Source organism: Salarias fasciatus, chromosome 13 (assembly GCF_902148845.1).
Source record: "Salarias fasciatus chromosome 13, fSalaFa1.1, whole genome shotgun sequence".
Classification (NCBI taxonomy): Eukaryota; Metazoa; Chordata; class Actinopteri; order Blenniiformes; family Blenniidae; genus Salarias; species Salarias fasciatus.
The window spans coordinates 28,481,320-28,498,021 of NC_043757.1; the positions used below are offsets into that span (position 1 = coordinate 28,481,320).

The 16,702-nt window shown below is 55.1% G+C and overlaps 1 protein-coding gene across 3 annotated transcripts in view; it reads right to left on the reverse strand.

Moving 5' to 3' along the window:
* hspa12a (heat shock protein 12A) overlaps positions 1 to 16,702 on the reverse strand; it is a 42,971-nt gene that overhangs the window by 9,709 nt on the left and 16,560 nt on the right. The window contains exons 2-9 of one of the 3 annotated variants that reach the window (XM_030106925.1): positions 15,161 to 15,237; positions 14,747 to 14,871; positions 11,540 to 11,726; positions 11,236 to 11,340; positions 11,008 to 11,124; positions 7,926 to 8,097; positions 7,810 to 7,824; positions 3,921 to 4,007 (exon numbers count right to left, since the gene is read on the reverse strand). In XM_030106925.1, the coding sequence (XP_029962785.1) occupies positions 3,921 to 4,007; positions 7,810 to 7,824; positions 7,926 to 8,097; positions 11,008 to 11,124; positions 11,236 to 11,340; positions 11,540 to 11,726; positions 14,747 to 14,871; positions 15,161 to 15,237 (885 nt within the window). Of the gene's footprint in view, positions 1 to 3,920; positions 4,011 to 7,809; positions 7,825 to 7,925; positions 8,098 to 11,007; positions 11,125 to 11,235; positions 11,341 to 11,539; positions 11,727 to 14,746; positions 14,872 to 15,160; positions 15,238 to 16,702 lie in introns of all 3 variants that reach the window. The other 2 variants (XM_030106927.1, XM_030106926.1) reach the window with 2 other exon arrangements.

Sequence of the window (16,702 nt, forward strand, 5' to 3'; positions counted from 1 at the left end):
TTTGACAGGATCCGTCTGAACAGGATCTGTCTGAACAGGATCTGTCTGAACAGGATCCATCTGAACTGGATCCATCTTAACAGGATCAGTCTGAACAGGATGCATCTAAACATGATCAATCTGCTGAACTGGATCCATCTGAACAGGATCCATCTGAACAGGATCCGTCTGAACAGGATCCGTCTGAAATGAATCCGTCTGAACAGGCTCAATCTGCTGAACAGAATCTTTCTGAACAGGATCCGTCTGAACTGGATTTGTCTGAACAGGATCAATCTGATGAACAGGATCTGTCTGAACGGGGTCAGTCTGAACAGGATCTGTCTGAACAGGATCAATCTGCTGAACAGGATCAGTCTGAACAGGATCCGTCTGAACAGGATCAGTCTGAACAGAATCCATCTGAACAGGATCCGTCGGAACAGGATCCATCTGAACAGGATCAGTCTGAACAGGATCAATCTGCTGAACAGGATGTCTGAACAGGATCCGTCTGAACAGGATCCATCTGAACAGGATCACTCTGAACATTATCCATCTGAACAGGATCAGTCTGAACAGGATGAGTGTGAGCAGGATCCATATGAACAGGATCCGTCTGAACAGGATCAATCTGTTGAACAGGATCTGTCTAAACAGGATCCGTCTAAACTTGATCCGTCTGAACAGGCTCAATCTGATGAACAGGATCTGTCTGAACAGGATCAGTCTGAACAGGATCTGTTTTGACAGGATCCGTCTGAACAGGATCTGTCTGAACAGGATCTGTCTGAACAGGATCCATCTGAACTGGATCCATCTTAACAGGATCAGTCTGAACAGGATCTGTTTTGACAGGATCCGTCTGAACAGGATCTGTCTGAACAGGATCTGTCTGAACAGGATCCATCTGAACTGGATCCATCTTAACAGGATCAGTCTGAACAGGATGCATCTAAACATGATCAATCTGCTGAACTGGATCCATCTGAACAGGATCCATCTGAACAGGATCCGTCTGAACAGGATCCGTCTGAAATGAATCCGTCTGAACAGGCTCAATCTGCTGAACAGAATCTTTCTGAACAGGATCCGTCTGAACTGGATTTGTCTGAACAGGATCAATCTGATGAACAGGATCTGTCTGAACGGGGTCAGTCTGAACAGGATCTGTCTGAACAGGATCAATCTGCTGAACAGGATCAGTCTGAACAGGATCCGTCTGAACAGGATCAGTCTGAACAGAATCCATCTGAACAGGATCCGTCGGAACAGGATCCATCTGAACAGGATCAGTCTGAACAGGATCAATCTGCTGAACAGGATGTCTGAACAGGATCCGTCTGAACAGGATCCATCTGAACAGGATCACTCTGAACATTATCCATCTGAACAGGATCAGTCTGAACAGGATGAGTGTGAGCAGGATCCATATGAACAGGATCAGTCTGAACAGGATCAATCTGCTGAACAGGATCTGTCCGAACAGGATCCATCTCAACAGCATCCGTCTGAACAGGATCCGTCTGAACAGGATCCATCTGAATAGGATCAATTTGAAGATGATCAATCTGCTGAACAGGATCCATCTGAACAGGATCCATCTCAACGGCATCCGTCTGAACAGGATCAGTCTGAACAGGATCCATCTGAACATGATCAATCTGCTGAACAGGATCCATCTGAACAGGATCCGTATGAACAGGATCTGTCCGAACAGGATCCATCTGAACAGGACCGTCTGAATAGGATCCGTCTGAACAGGATCTGTCCGAACAGGATCCATCTGAACAGGATCCGTCTGAACAGGATCCGTCTGAACAGGACCCGTCTGAACAGGATCAGTCTGAACAGGATCCGTATGAACAGGATCTGTCCGAACAGGATCCATCTGAACAGGACCATCCGAATAGGATCCGTCTGAACAGGATCTGTCCGAACAGGATCCATCTGAACAGGTGCAGTCTGCTGAACAGGATCTGTCCGAACAGGATCCATCTGAACAGGATCAGTCTGAACAGGATGCGTGTCAACAGGATCCATCTGAACAGGATCAGTCTGAACAGGATCCATTTGAACAGGATCAGTCTGAACAGGATCCATATGAACAGGATCGGTCTGAACAGGATCAATCTGCTGAACATGATCTGTCTGAACAGGATCCATCTGAACAGGATCCGTGTGAACAGGATCTGTCTGAACAGGATCCGTCTGAACATGATCAATCTGCTGAACAGGATCCATCTGGACAGGATCCGTATGAACAGGATTTGTCCGAACAGGATCCATCTGAACAGGACCGTCTGAATAGGATCCGTCTGAACAGGATCCGTCTGAACAGAATCCATCTGAACAGGATCCGTCTGAACAGGATCAGCCTGAACAGGATCTGTCTGCTGAACAGGATCCGTCTGAACAGGATCCATCTGAACAGGATCCGTCTGAACAGGATCAGTCTGAACAGGATCAGTCTGAACAGGACTGTTTTCTCTGCTGTGTTCAGTGGATTCCCTCAGGTTCTCATTTCTCAGCAGCTTTACTCAGGAACAGATCGGCCTGTCGGTGTGGTTCTGAAGAGATGCTCCAGTTTCCACTGGGACTCTGATCTGAAGCGATTAAGTCGTGAAGTCAGTTTGACACACGAACGTCTGGAACTTGTTCTTGACTGTGTGGACTAAACACAAGTACATCCTGACACACGTTATTACTGACTTCTATCCCATGTATCAGACAGAGAAGGTGAGTGAGAGGCTTCTGCTTTGGTATTAATAGAATACAGACTGAAAACCGTTCAGAACGCAGACACTCTGTTAACCAGTGAATCCAACTAGATCCAGCAGGCTGACAGCTGCTGTAACGAGGAGAGATCTGCTGTCAGCAGCAATCCCTCTCAGCTACACTGATTTCACCAGCAGTGGTCGATAACTTAGTACATATTTCACAGTTTTGTTCAAACGATTGTATAGGGCTCGAAAATGACGTATGGAGTGGAAAAAACCGCAATGCATTGTGGGCTTCTTGGGATGCTGAAACGTTTGTTTACGGCAGCTACAGACAAGACGCTGCGCTGGTGTTCTTTTGTTTGGCAAGTTTTTATAAATTAGAAACATGGTGCAGTCGTGCTGTGTCATTAACTGCCACAGTCGTTCCCACCATCGCTCCAGTAAAGAAAGAACGAGGGATGACATCTTTCTCATTCCCAACCTGGAAGCAGCGCAGGGAGCTCGGATATGTGAGCTAACAGAGACGCCGAACGGCCTGGAGAGCAGCGTCAGACGACCAAACATCACTTTCAACGCCGTCACCAGACACGCTGGAGTGTTCACGCCATCTTCACCCTGGTGAGTTCTGTTATGTTACTAGCGTGTTGCGGTGTTAGCAGTGTTAGCTGGTTGCTAGCGTTAGCCGCGCTAGCTCAGGGCAAACACTCTCTCCCTCTTTCCTCCACTTCCTGATCGATTAGTGTTGAGTTTATATCATAGTTGTCCTCCCTCAGAGGAGACTGACTTTGAGATTACATTGTAACTTGAGGATCAGGGTTAGGGTTAGGATCAGGATCAGGATCAGGATCAGGATCAGGTTTAGGTTCAGGATCAGGTTCAGATTTAGGATCAGGTTCAGGTTCAGATTTAGATTTTAGGTTAAGGTTCAGATTCAGGTTGAGGTTCAGGTTTAGGATCAGGTTCAGGTTCAGATTCAGGTTTAGGATCAGGTTCAGATTCAGGTTTAGGTTCAGGTTCAGATCTCACAAACACGACGTCTTCATGCAGAATGTCTTGACAGTCAGATATAGAAACATGGAGAGACACAGCTGGTCTACGTCGGTGTGCTGAGAGGAAGCGGCGAGCGAGCGTCCAGAGGCCTGCAGAGCGGCGGAGGCGGAGACGGAGGCGGAGACGGAGACGGACAGGACAACCAGAGACAAGAGGAGGACACTCTACCTTCTTCCAGCTCCGACCAGAGCTCCCCTACGACATTTTCCACCAAAAACGTGCGGCTCTGCCGGTTGCGCCGGACATGCTCCTTAGCTGCTTGTTAACAGAGAGAGAAGGAGTGAGTGGGGCGGGGGAGGGGCGGGGGAGGGGCGGGGGAGGGGCAGGAAGTGGCGGCGGCGGGCGTCCCGGCACGCCCTGCGCACCAACCGGCCGCCGCAGGAGCAGGAAGCAGGAAGCGGGAAGCAGGAAGCAGGAGGGTTAGTCAGAGACAAGCACACCGTCACCATAGGCATCAGTCCCACTCCGTCCACACCGTCCCACACTGTCCACACCGACCCACACCGTCCCACACTGTCCACACCGTCCCACACGTCCCACACTGTCCACACCGACCCACACTGTCCACACCGACCCACACCGTCCCACACTGTCCACACCGTCCCACACTGTCCACACCGACCCACACCGACCCACACTGTCCACACTGACCCACACTGTCCACACCGTCCCACACGTCCCACACTGTCCACACCGTCCCACACTGTCCCACACTGTCCACACCGTCCCACACTGTCCACACCGTCCCACACGTCCCACACTGTCCACACCGACCCACACGGTCCACACCATCCCACACTGTCCCACACTGTCCACACCGACCCACACTGTCCACACCGCCCCACACTGTCCACACCGTCCCACACTGTCCACACTGTCACACTCCATCCACACGACCCACACTGTCCATACCATTGCACACTATCCCACACTATCCCACACTGTCCCACACTGTCCATACTGTCCACACTGTCCACACCGTCCAACACTGTCCCACAACGTCCCACACCGTCCCACACTGTCCACACCTTCCCACACTGTCCACTCCGTCCAACACTGTCCCACCCTGTCCCACAGCTCTTCCTCCCTGTGAGACCTGAGCAGCGTCCAGCTGGCAGGAGGTCGGACCGGTCAGACGTTCCTCGTCCAGAAGAGCAGAAGCTGTGTCTAGCACACAGATACGTCTCAAAAGACGTAGGACTCTATCCTGGTCAGGGTCACAGGTCACAGGTCACAGGGCAGCTGGCCCCAGAATGGCGTAGGCAGGGATTCCAGTACAAGTTCATCTATCTGGCAGATATTTCAGACTCATCACTCCTAAACTGGCCAGTCCCAGACCTGGTCTGGCTCCTGGTCCACAGTCTGAGTTCTCCAGAGAGGAAACTGCAGTTTCTGAAAACATCTGAACGGTGAGATTACATGCTGGTCACTTTCTGACACCAGGCGGCGTCGCTCCGCTGGCGATGCACAGGCAGCGAGAGCTGTGCCACTGCCTGTCAACCACAGGAAGTCACATACGATCGGCTCTGGAAGCAGGAAGTAGTGACAGTCTAGCCCCGCCCACCGTACTGGACCAGACATTGCTGATGGAGAAGAAAGATGGTTCAACGTGATGGTTCTTCAACAACAGGAATGTTTTCAGTGATGTCAGAGACCTCTCTGACCTTTCAGACGTGGCTTCAGGACAGAAGTTCAGCCCTGACGAGCCACATGGTCACGTTGTTGATTTTCAACATTTCAGGCTTCTGTTCAGATGAAACGCTGTGGATCGTTTCTACCGACGGCTCTGAACTCACCTCCTGTCAGGTGATCAGCGGCGTCGGAAACCTTCTCTGAGCCTCAGTGAAGCCTCTGTTCCCCGCTCGGCTGTGCCAGAGAAAAACTCGTCCATCTCCCGTCAGGCTGGAATAATCACTCTGTCACGTCTGTCCGTCAGCTGTCCCGCCTCCGCCGAGCCTCCAATCGGCTCGGAGCGCCCGGCGGCGAGCCGGAGCAGTGAGCCGACGGGCCGACCTCAGTCGGGCTGGAACCAGGACCAGGACCAGACAGTCTGCTTCCACCTCGCTTCTGCAAACACAGGCGGCGCGATGGCCACGGCCGGAGGAGACGCCACGCCCACGGCCCCGTCTCTGAGGACACAGCTTCAAGCCTCCAGTCCGTCTCCACCCGCTAGGCTGGACACTGGGCGTCCTCCACCTGGACCACTGGGCTCCTGCTGCCTGGACTCTGTCCATGGCACCACCTCTACAGACCCTCTGAGACCAGGTCTATAGACCCTCTGAGACCAGGTCTATAGACCCTCTGAGACCAGGTCTATAGACCCTCTGAGACCAGGTGTATAGACCCTCTGAGACCAGCTCTATAGACCCTCTGAGACCAGCTCTATAGACCCTCTGAGACCAGCTCTACAGACCCTCTGAGACCAGCTCTATAGACCCTCTGAGACCAGCTCTATAGACCCTCTGAGACCACCTCTACAGACCCTCTGAGACCAGCTCTACAGACCCTCTGAAACCAGCTCTATAGACCCTCTGAGACCAGCTCTACAGACCCTCTGAGACCAGGTCTATAGACCCTCTGAGACCAGGTCTATAGACCCTCTGAGACCAGCTCTACATACCCTCTGAGACCAGCTCTACAGACCCTCTGAAACCAGCTCTATAGACCCTCTGAGACCAGCTCTACAGACCCTCTGAGACCAGGTCTATAGACCCTCTGAGACCAGGTCTACAGACCCTCTGAAACCAGCTCTATAGACCCTCTGAGACCAGGTCTACAGACCCTCTGAGACCAGGTCTATAGACCCTCTGAGACCAGGTCTACAGACCCTCTGAGACCAGGTCTATATACCCTCTGAAACCAGCTCTACAGACTCTCTGAGACCAGGTCTATAGACTGTCTGAGACCAGCTCTACAGACCCTCTGAAACCAGGTCTACAGACCAAACTCTGAGGCTTTGAACACGCCAGACTTTGCTCGTTCTGGAATGAACCGGATTGGTATGGAAGCTGCTGGTCGTCCACCCCAAGGAGCTGGTCCAGGTGGTCTCTGGATCTCTAGAACCCCTGGTTGTCCACCCCGAGGAGCTGGTCCAGGTGGTCTCTGGATCTCTAGAACCCCTGGTTGTCCACCCCGAGGAGCCGGTCCAGGTGGTCTCTGGATCAGAACCCCTGGTCGTCCCTCAAGGTTTGTGATGTTTGGCCCTCTTGTTTCTCCATATCTCCATCCATAGAGTCCTGCTCAGGGCCACAGGGAGCTGGATCTGACCCAGACCTGACCCAGACCTGACCCAGACCTGCAGAGACCAGACCGTGTTGCCCAGGTAACAGAGGCTCTCCTGACTGACTGCAGAGCTGCTGCTTTTCCACTCCGGCAGGCGGAATGACGGAGCATTGTTCTAGAAGGAACGGTTCCTCCTGCTCACAACAAAGACGCCGTCAGCGACTGAGGCGTCGGTGAAAAGGCGAGAAGTGAGTTTGTGACATGTCATCAAGCGGTTTGTGTTTTCAGAAAACATTTCCATGTTTACAACATCAAATCACTCAAAGACACAAAAAGAAACAAACAGTGAAACAGTGTGGCTCTGTTCTTTGAATCAGTGGTTTCTGCCTCCCCAGCTCTCCGCCGCCCCCTCCTGGTGGAAACCATTGCTTTAAACAGCAACACGGACGGATTCTACAGCATGCAGAGTCCTGGTAGCCCTCCTGGTGACAGGAACGCCGGGGGGGGGGGGGCGTTCTGCTGTTGCTGCTTCACAGTGGACCGAGGGGGGCTTGGTTCTAACTGACCCGGCACCCGGACCCGGACCCGGACCCGGACCCGGTTCTACCTCACCCGGCTCCACAGGACCTGAACCAGACTGAGGCCTGATCGTTCAGCTGAAACTTGCTTCAGACCAAAACCTAAACACACTGAGAAGCAGCAAGAGGGGGTGGAGGTGGAGGGGAGGTGGAGGTGGAGGGAGGTGGGGGGGATGTGAGGTTGGGGGGAGGTGGGGGGGGGGGGGGAGGGGGGGGGGAGCTGTGTCCGCCATGCTGCTGTGTGGAGACATGTTTACCGTGGCCGGGAGACGCTGAGGAAGAAAAGACATGGATCCATGAGCGGGGCGGCGCGTTAGCGTGTTAGCATGTTAGCGCAGCGTGTCAGCGCAGCGTGTTAGCGGGCGCCCGGTACCTTGGCTCATGCTGCCGCCCACGGTCTCGGTGGGGCTGAAGCCGTTCTGGGTGGTCGGGGTCCCCAGGTCCACCATCTGGTGCAGGCGCAGCTTGCGGCAGTAGATGGAGGCGGCCTCGGGCTCCAGGGCGATGATCAGCTGCTCCGGGACGTCCCGACACACCAGGCCCGACTGCACACACAACACACCGCCCGTCGGTCCGGAACCTTCTGAACGGGCTTCTGATGTGCCAGACTGCAGACCCGGGCCTCCTCCAGCACCACGGGTCCAGGTCCTGGTCCAGGTCCAGGTCCTGCTCTGCTGCAGGCTGCGTCCTGCTCGGTGGACGGTCTGCAGAGTGGAGGTCTCTGCTCTCACCTGTCCCGCCCTGCTCCCTGCGGCCATGTGGGGGCGCTCTGTCTCAGCTGTCTCTGTCTGTCCTCATGTCCTCCGCCTGGTCTCCTGCCTCGCTCCGCCCTAATGCGCTGCACCTGTGTCTCCCTGTCAAGCCCGGCTCCCTTGCTGGTCTTGTCGGGTCCTTGTGGGCCTGTCCTGCCTGTCCTGCCTGTCCGTCCCCCCGCACCGAGACAAACCCCCTCTGGACGGGTTTCAAGGTCACTTCAGTGAAAATCAAGAGGAGCTGATGTGAGGATCTCTTCTCCACACGTTTATGAGACTTTACATCTGTGCTCTTCCTCCCTCCTCCTCCTCTTCCTCCCTCCTCCTCCTCTTCCCTCCTCCTCCTCTTCCTCCCTCCTCCTCCTCTTCCTCCCTCCTCCCTCCTCCTCCTCTTCCTCCCTCCTCCTCCTCTTCCTCCTTCTTCCTCCCTCCTCCTCCTCTTCCCTCCTCCTCCTCTTCCTCCCTCCTCCTCCTCTTCCTCCCTCCTCCCTCCTCCTCCTCTTCCTCCCTCCTCCTCCTCTTCCTCCTTCTTCCTCCCTCCTCCTCCTCCCTCCTCCTCCTCTTCCTCCCTCTTCCTCCCTCCTCCTCTTCCTCCCTCCTCCTCTCTCCTCCTCCTCTTCATCCCTCTTCCTCCCTCCGCCCCTTCTTCCTCCTTCTTCCTCTCTCCTCCTCCTCCTCCTCCCTCCTCCTCCTCTTCCTCCCTCCTCCTCCCTCCTCCTCTTCATCCCTCTTCCTCCCTCCTCCTCCTCTTCCTCCCTCCTCCTCCCTCCTCCTCCTCTTCATCCCTCTTCCTCCCTCCTCCCCTTCTTCCTCCTTCTTCCTCTCTCCTCCTCCTCTTCCTCCCTCCTCCTCCTCTTCCTCCTGCAGCCCGACATGAAGGATAAAGCTCTGAAACCTGTTCTCTGAATAAACTGAGCAGTGGAGGAGAGAAAAGATGATGAGCCGAGCAGACGGAGGAGGAGGAGGAGAGGAGGAGGAGTGCTTCGTCTTCCTGTCCTCCCTCAGCAGCCAATCAAATGAGTCCCCTTCCTGATGCTGAGTCACTGTCGACCCCTCCCCCTCCTCCCCCTCCTCCCCCTCCTCCCCCTCCTCTTCCTCTTCCAGCAGCCACAGCAGGGAGGACAGCAGGACAGAGACATGATTTTCTGTGCAGCCTGGATCATGTCCTCATCTGGACATGTGGACAGACAGCAGGACTCACTGAAGCCTTTAGACCCAGAACCCAGCTCTCTAGTCAAACCCTGATCCAGGACCATCGTCCTCATGGCTCCATGGATCATTCTGAACTGTGTCCAGTCATCACCTCCGCTGAGGGGTCTGCAGACCACCACACCCAGCTGGAACCACCTCTGAACCGGGCCAGCTGACCACACCTCCAGACCGGTCCAGCTGAAGGACCGGTCCGGCTGAAACCACCTCTGAACCGGGCCAGCTGACCACACCTCCAGACCGGTCCAGCTGAAGGACCGGTCCGGCTGAAACCACCTCTGAACCGGGCCAGCTGACCACACCTCCGGACCGGTCCAGCTGAAACCACCTCCAGACCGGTCCAGCTGAAGGACCGGTCCGGCTGAAACCACCTCCGGACCGGTCCAGCCTGCTCCTGCTCTGAAACGGGAAAAGCTTCAAACTAAGACCTTCTGAAGCAGCATTCAGTAATCCACTCTGTTTCAGTGATTTTTCGTGCTTCCATTCAGAGCAGCAGGGACGTTATGTGAATGTAGTTACAGGAAAAAACTCACGGACTGGAGTCTTCTTTCTACACTCAAAGCCTTTGATCTTCTAAACTGAGCTACTTCCTGAGCAGAAGCAGGGCTCGGGCTGGTCCTGAACCCGGCAGATCCCCCTCTCGGATTCACTGGCCTCTGCGGGGAAAGGGAGGATTTTGCTGCTTCTGCAGGAGGAAGGTAACTGAAGCAGGCTCATCCTGGATCAGAAAACTGTGAACTGCTCTTCAGCGTCACTGTCTGGGCTGCAGAGAGACCAGTCGTCTCTGTAAAGGCGGAGGGGGAATGTTGAAAACCTGAGAGGACTTTTTGAATCTTGGTGCTCCTGGAGCATCTGTCAAATGATAGAATGTTGAACTGACATGTATTTTTCTCTACAAGGCTTAAAGGTGCTGTAGGCAGGATTTTGCTAGTCAATGCTAATTTTTCTGTGTTTTCTTTGGATTAAATGTTAGAGTATCCATTGATAATCCTTTAGGAGTGTAGCATAACTGCTCTACCGCGAGGGCGCAGCGTTTCCATCTGTCTCTGTTCTGAGCTGAAAAGGAATCTCGACAGCTCCAGGTATCTTTGACCAATCAGAAGAGCCCCTGAGGCTCTAACCGTGATTGGTCGAGGGGCGTTCGTCGCACGTTCTTGTGGGAGGGGCTTAACTTGCGTAAGGGCGTAATGTCACAGAAAACAGGACAGGATTGACTGTGCTGGGTTTCAAATCACCATCTTAGATGGGTCAAATCGCCATCTTGCTTAGGTAACCCTAAGCAAGATGGCGGAGATGCAGAATCCTGCCTACAGCACCTTTAACTTGGTGAAGATTTCTGAGCATGTGAGGGATCAATGTGAACTTCATGCTGCTTTGAAAGCATGCAGTCGTCCTGAAGCTTCTACCCTCGACCTTTTGACCTGGGCTGGGTTCAGGCCGGTGAGAGAGGAGGTCCGAGCTGCAGTCTGGGTGGAGGTCGTCGTTCTGCCCCACCTTATAGGCGGCCTCCCTCATGAACTGCTTGGCAGGCATCTTCCAGATGGCGGGAACGGTGATGACCCATCTCACGTCGTTGTTGTCGAACTCGCCGCCCGTCTGGTCGCTCAGCTCCTGCTCAGGCGACACGGAGGCCCGGGGTTACGGCTAACCAGCGCTTCTTTCCCACTGGGGTAAACATCCGCGGCGGCGGCGACGCTGTGAGCGAGCAGCGGGCGGACGTACCTTCAGCGCCTGCTCCTTGAAGAACGCCAGCGCATACGCAAAGATGTCCAGCGCCTTCACCCGCTTCCCGTTGGCTGCATGCAGGTCGGTGTTGATGGACAGATTCTGAAGCCAGAGACGCACGAACCTGATATGAGGACACCTTCTACTCTGAAGTCTCTCTGGGTCTGGTTCTGGGTCTGGTTCTGAGTCTGGTTCTGCAGGAAGTCTCTCTGGGTCTGGTTCTGAGTCTGGTTCTGCAGGAAGTCTCTCTGGGTCTGGTTCTCCTGCTGTGAGTGTGGTCCGGCGCCCCCTGCTGGCTCACCGCGGTGGTGTGCAGCTTCATCTTGAACTTCTCCAGGTACAGCCACTGCTTGGACTCGCTGGGATCCAGGTCGTGGTAGAAGTCCCGGGCGGCGTAGCCGAAGCTGTGGAACTTCCTGTCCGGGGTCAGGAGGATGGTGGTGGGGGTCTTCTGGTTGGACACCCCGGGGTCTCCGCCCTCCCAGCGCCTGGAGAGACACATGCCAGCATTGAGCAGCAGAAGGAGAAATGGTGATCTGACGTACGTCAACAATGGTTTTCGAGGTGAAGGCTCCTCCGGGACGTTTCGGATGCTTTCACGGTGAACTGACCCTGAGCGCCGCCGCCTCCAGTAGCCCAGAGACACGGACTGCACCACTGCTCCTACCTGTGGGGAGGTACCATCCTGGGGAGGGGTGTGGTCGGATCCTGGAGGCCGGCAGACTCACACATGTTGACAGGAAGTCTCCAGGCCAGCGAGCCGGCGCCCGGCGCGTCCTGAGGAACCCGCCGTGGCGACCGGCGGCTGGTCTGGGCACCACGGCTTGGAGCACAAACAGCCTCAATGCTTTCAGGAGGGAATAGGCTGGTTCTCACAGTGTGGGTTCAGCCAGAGCGTCCAGACGCTGGAGGGGCCGCAACAGAACGCCGAGAACCAAGGCCTGCTGCGAAGCATGGTTCTGAAGTGGAGTGACCCGTTCTCCAGCGGACGGATCGATACGAGGTCCGCGGCGGACCGGAGAGGAAGAACCCCACAGGTAGGGAGGGCTGAGTGGTCCAGGAGGGGAGGACCAGAACCCCCAGAACCCCGGCAGTCCGATGAAAGGAGAGCACTCATTGTGTGTGTGTGTGTGTGTGTGTGTGTGTGTGTGTGTGTCAGCCCCTCACTCTCTTCCAGTGTTAGGACATGTGAGGACAGCTGATGAATGCTAATGTGGTTCTTCAGAGCAGAATGTCCCGTCCAGGCCCCAGTCCCCACCTCCTCCTTTCACTATTCAAGGTTTCCTGGTCTTCCTGAACCCTGAAGCCTGAACCCGGCTCATGGGCTTAGAACCAACACCTCAGCTGAGCCAGCTGGAGCTCCTCTGAGTCAGACTACAGACCAGGACTCCAAAGAACAGGGAGACCCTTCGACCCTGGGAGCCCTGGCTCTGGCTCCATCCCAAGATGGTGGAAACTGTGCTCCTGCTCCTGGTCCTGGTCCTGGTCCTGCTCCTGGTCCTGGTCCTGCTCCTGGTCCCGGTCCAGATTCTCCTGCTCCTGGTAATGTTAATGTTACTGTTCTCTGTGTTCTCCATAGAAGGTCCTAGTTTGGGGGGCGGTCCTGCAGGGACAGGGTCTGCTTTTAGACACTGAGAGGACGGGGACGTCCCTGCCGTTTGGGGCCTGTCTCGTCTCCTTTCCAGGAGCTCAGTCCCCGTTACCTGTGGACGAATGTCCCCTTCTCCATCGACCAGGAGAAGCTCTCTGGTCTCGCCGTCTGACCAATGTGGCTCATCCTGAAGGAAATCTCACGCTGTGTCCAGAAACAACAACTAGCGCGCTAACGTAGCCGCGCTAATGTAGCCGCGCTAATGTAGCCGCGCTAACGTAGCCGCGCTAACGTAGCTGTGCTAACGTAGTCACGCTAACGTAGCCACTCTATCGTGGTCACACTAACGTAGCCACACTAACGTAGTCACGCTAACGTAGCCACGCTAACGTAGCCACGCTAACGTAGCCGTGCTAACGAAGTCACGCTAACATAGCCATGATAACGTAGCCACTCTAACGTAGTCACGCTAATGTAGCCACGCTAACGTAGTTATGCTAATGTAGCCATGCTAACGAAGTCACGCTAACGTAGCCACGCTAACGTAGTTATGCTAATGTAGCCATGCTAACGAAGTCACGCTAACGTAGCCACGCTAACGTAGCCACGCTATGGCGACGTCATCATGTAAACCGCGCTGACCGGGGTCTGCCTTTCACACTGAAGCCGAGCGGAGACGCTTCAGGGTGGATGGACCTGGGTCTAAATGCCGATTTAACTGTTTCTACTGCCATGAGGAGCCGGGGTTAGCGGGTTTAAGCTAGGGGTGCACCTAGTAACCAGTTTTTCTATCAACCGCGGTTTTAAACGTCACAGTTATATAACGGCAGATGTTCGGCAACACCGGTTATTTCTGCCCACAACAGTCCGTCAGTCCAGACTCCCGTGAGGCGCAGCATGCAGCCCTTCGCCTCTCCTTCTCGCTTTGTTTCCACACGGCCTGTTTAGCGGACACACCAGACGCCTGTGTGAAGGTCGCTTCTCAGTCCATCCGAGGGGGAACCGCCGCCGCGGCTGGGGCCGTCGCAGGCGCCGCCTCCCCTCACCGCTCGCCAGGGAGCGGGACAGCGCCTTCGGGGGACAACTAACTCCAGGTTCTTCAGTTACCCCCAAGATCACTATCTAACCCCAGGATCACTATCTACCCCCAAGATCACTATCTACCCCCAGGGTCACTATCTACCCCCAAGATCACTATCTACCCCCAAGATCACTATCTACCCCAGGGATCAACATCTACCTCCAGGATCACTATCTACCCCCACGATCACTATTTTCCCCCGGGATCACTATCTACCCCCGGGATCAACATCTACCCCCGGGATCACTATCTACCTCCAAGATCACTATCTACGCCCAGGATCACTATCTACCCCCAGGATCAGCATCTACCCCCGGGATCACTATCTACCCCCAGGTCAATAACTACCCTCCAGTTCGCTCACTAACCCCCAGACCACTCAGTAACTACCTCCAGGATCAATTAAGATGTGAGTGTGTGTGTGTGTGTGTGTGTGTGTGTGTGTGTGTGTGTGTGTGTGTGTGTGTTCTCGTATTTCTATCCTTGTCGGGGCCAAATGTCCCCACAAGGATAGCAAAACGTGGAACGACGTGCCTTGTGGGGACCTTTTTCCGGTCCTAAGTAGGAGAAACAGTGTTTTCTTGACCATGTTGTTGTTACTGAAAAAAGTAAAAGTGCAAAAACATTTCTTTAGGGTTAGGCTTTGTTGTGGTGTGGGTTAGGGTTAGGGTAAGGGTCAGGCTTAGGGGCTAGACATGAATGGGAGTCAATGGAAGGTCCCCACAAGGATAGAAATACAAGACTGAGCGTGTGCGCGCGCGCGTGTGTGTGTGTGTGTGTGTGTGTGTGTGTGTGTGTGTGTGTGTGTGTGTGTGTGTGTGTGTGTGCGCGCTCACCTCATGGTGTGGATACACTCCGGCTCCTTGGTGAAGGCGTAAGCGTAGCCGCTGGACGTGGTGCCGAAGTCGATGGCGACCACGACCACATAGGAGGGTCCAGAGGGAACCTGGTCCGAGTCGCTCTGGGGTGGGGGGTGTCAGGGGTCAGGGGTCAGAGGTCAGAGGGAGGGGTCAGGGGTCAGAGAAGCTGTTACAGTGTTGTTCTGGCTCTGCTGCCGTCAGTCACATGCAGACGAGTAAACGTCATGATGTGTTTAAATAACATGTTCAATCTGCAGTAGTGCAGCTGGTTCCTCGGCTCAATGAACTGCTGCTACACTGCACACACACACACACACACACACACACACACACACACACCACACCACACCGCACTGACACAGAGAGCAGACGTGCAGGAGGCGGAGTCACCTGGGTGTGGGAGGGGGACAGCGGCGTGATCCCCGGGTCGCCCAGGCTCTTGGCCGGAGACGGGTTGGCCATGGCGTCTGTGGAGAGACGGAGACACGTCTTCACGGCTGTCCTCAGAGGACGAGGCTCTCTGGCCACCGGGGAACGCACGGCGGGTTCCGGAGGTCAGAGAGCAGCGCTGAAGAACGGGAAAGGGGCGGAGCTTCGCTCCACCTGCTGGAGGCAGCGTCATGGCGACAGCTGGAGTTCACTGCAGCAGGAAGAGCATGATGGAGAGGAAGGAGTGACACTGGACTGCGTCCCCCCTCCACTCCTCCATCACTCCATCCCTCCACTCCTCCATCACTCCATCCCTCCATCACTCCATCCCTCCACTCCTCCATCACTCCATCCCTCCAGTCCTCCATCACTCCAACCCTCCACTCCTCCATCACTCATCACTCCATCCCTCCATTCCTACATCCTTCCATTCCTACATCCCTCCATCCCTCCATCTCTCCATCCACCATTCCTATATCCCACCATCCCTCAATTCTTCTCCCTGTCCACCCCTCCTTCCCTCCATCCTCCAGCCCTCCATCCCTCTACCATCCATCCCTCCTTCATCCATCCTCCATTCCTCCACTCCACCTTCCCTCCAACCCTCTATCCCCCATCCCTCCCCCCTCCACCCCTCCACCCCTCCATCCCTCCATCATGCTCCTGCAGCTCAGAGAACTCGGCAGACAGCAGGTAAGACCCTGAAGTCGGCCCGTCAGATGAAAGAGTGGAGCGGTTGCGAGGTGAGGCAGTCCCAGCAGGAGGCGCCGTGCTGACCCCGTGACCCCGAGGCTGCTGCAGCCCCGCCCCCTGACGCCCGCTCCTCCAGTCAGGCGCAGAGCGTCTGTTGCACCTGGTTTTTAAACACGGTGACATTTCAATAGAGCGGGAGATTGTCTCCCCATTTGCCGCCATCATGTTCATTAGTGGGGCTTAATGGCCGCCGCTGAAAGTGTTCTCTGGACGCATCATAATAATACTCCCTGGACGTGCTGTAAGTGTCTGGCAGAATCGTCTCGCGACGGGACATCATGTTATCCGTCCTGTTTTTCCGCCTGGCTCACCCTTTTCTCTGGTCCACCCCTACAGCGTGGATGAGTGGTCTGAAGACCCATAATACACTTTGCCAGGCAATTACGGTGCAGAATTACAGACCACCTGTGGCTAGACTCCATCTCGCCGCCTCTCTGCCGCCCCTGTAGCCCACTCCCAAAATCACCTCCGCGCCCGGACGCTCGCTGTAAAAACCCAATCAGTGCCTCAGAGGTGAAGCGATTGTCATCTCCTAATCGCTAATCTCTGGAGCGACGGCAGATCGACTCCGCCCGTCTCTCCACTGTGCAGAGTGTTTACCTGTGTGCAGAGAGAAGAGTCATCTGTGAGCAGCAGCGGAGTGTGTGGCCAGCCGTCAGCCACACACTCCCTCAACACACAGCATGGAAGAAAAACTGTCCAGGTCCGTCCAGTCAACAGCTCCTCAATGGGCTGCACAGGCAGAGTGTG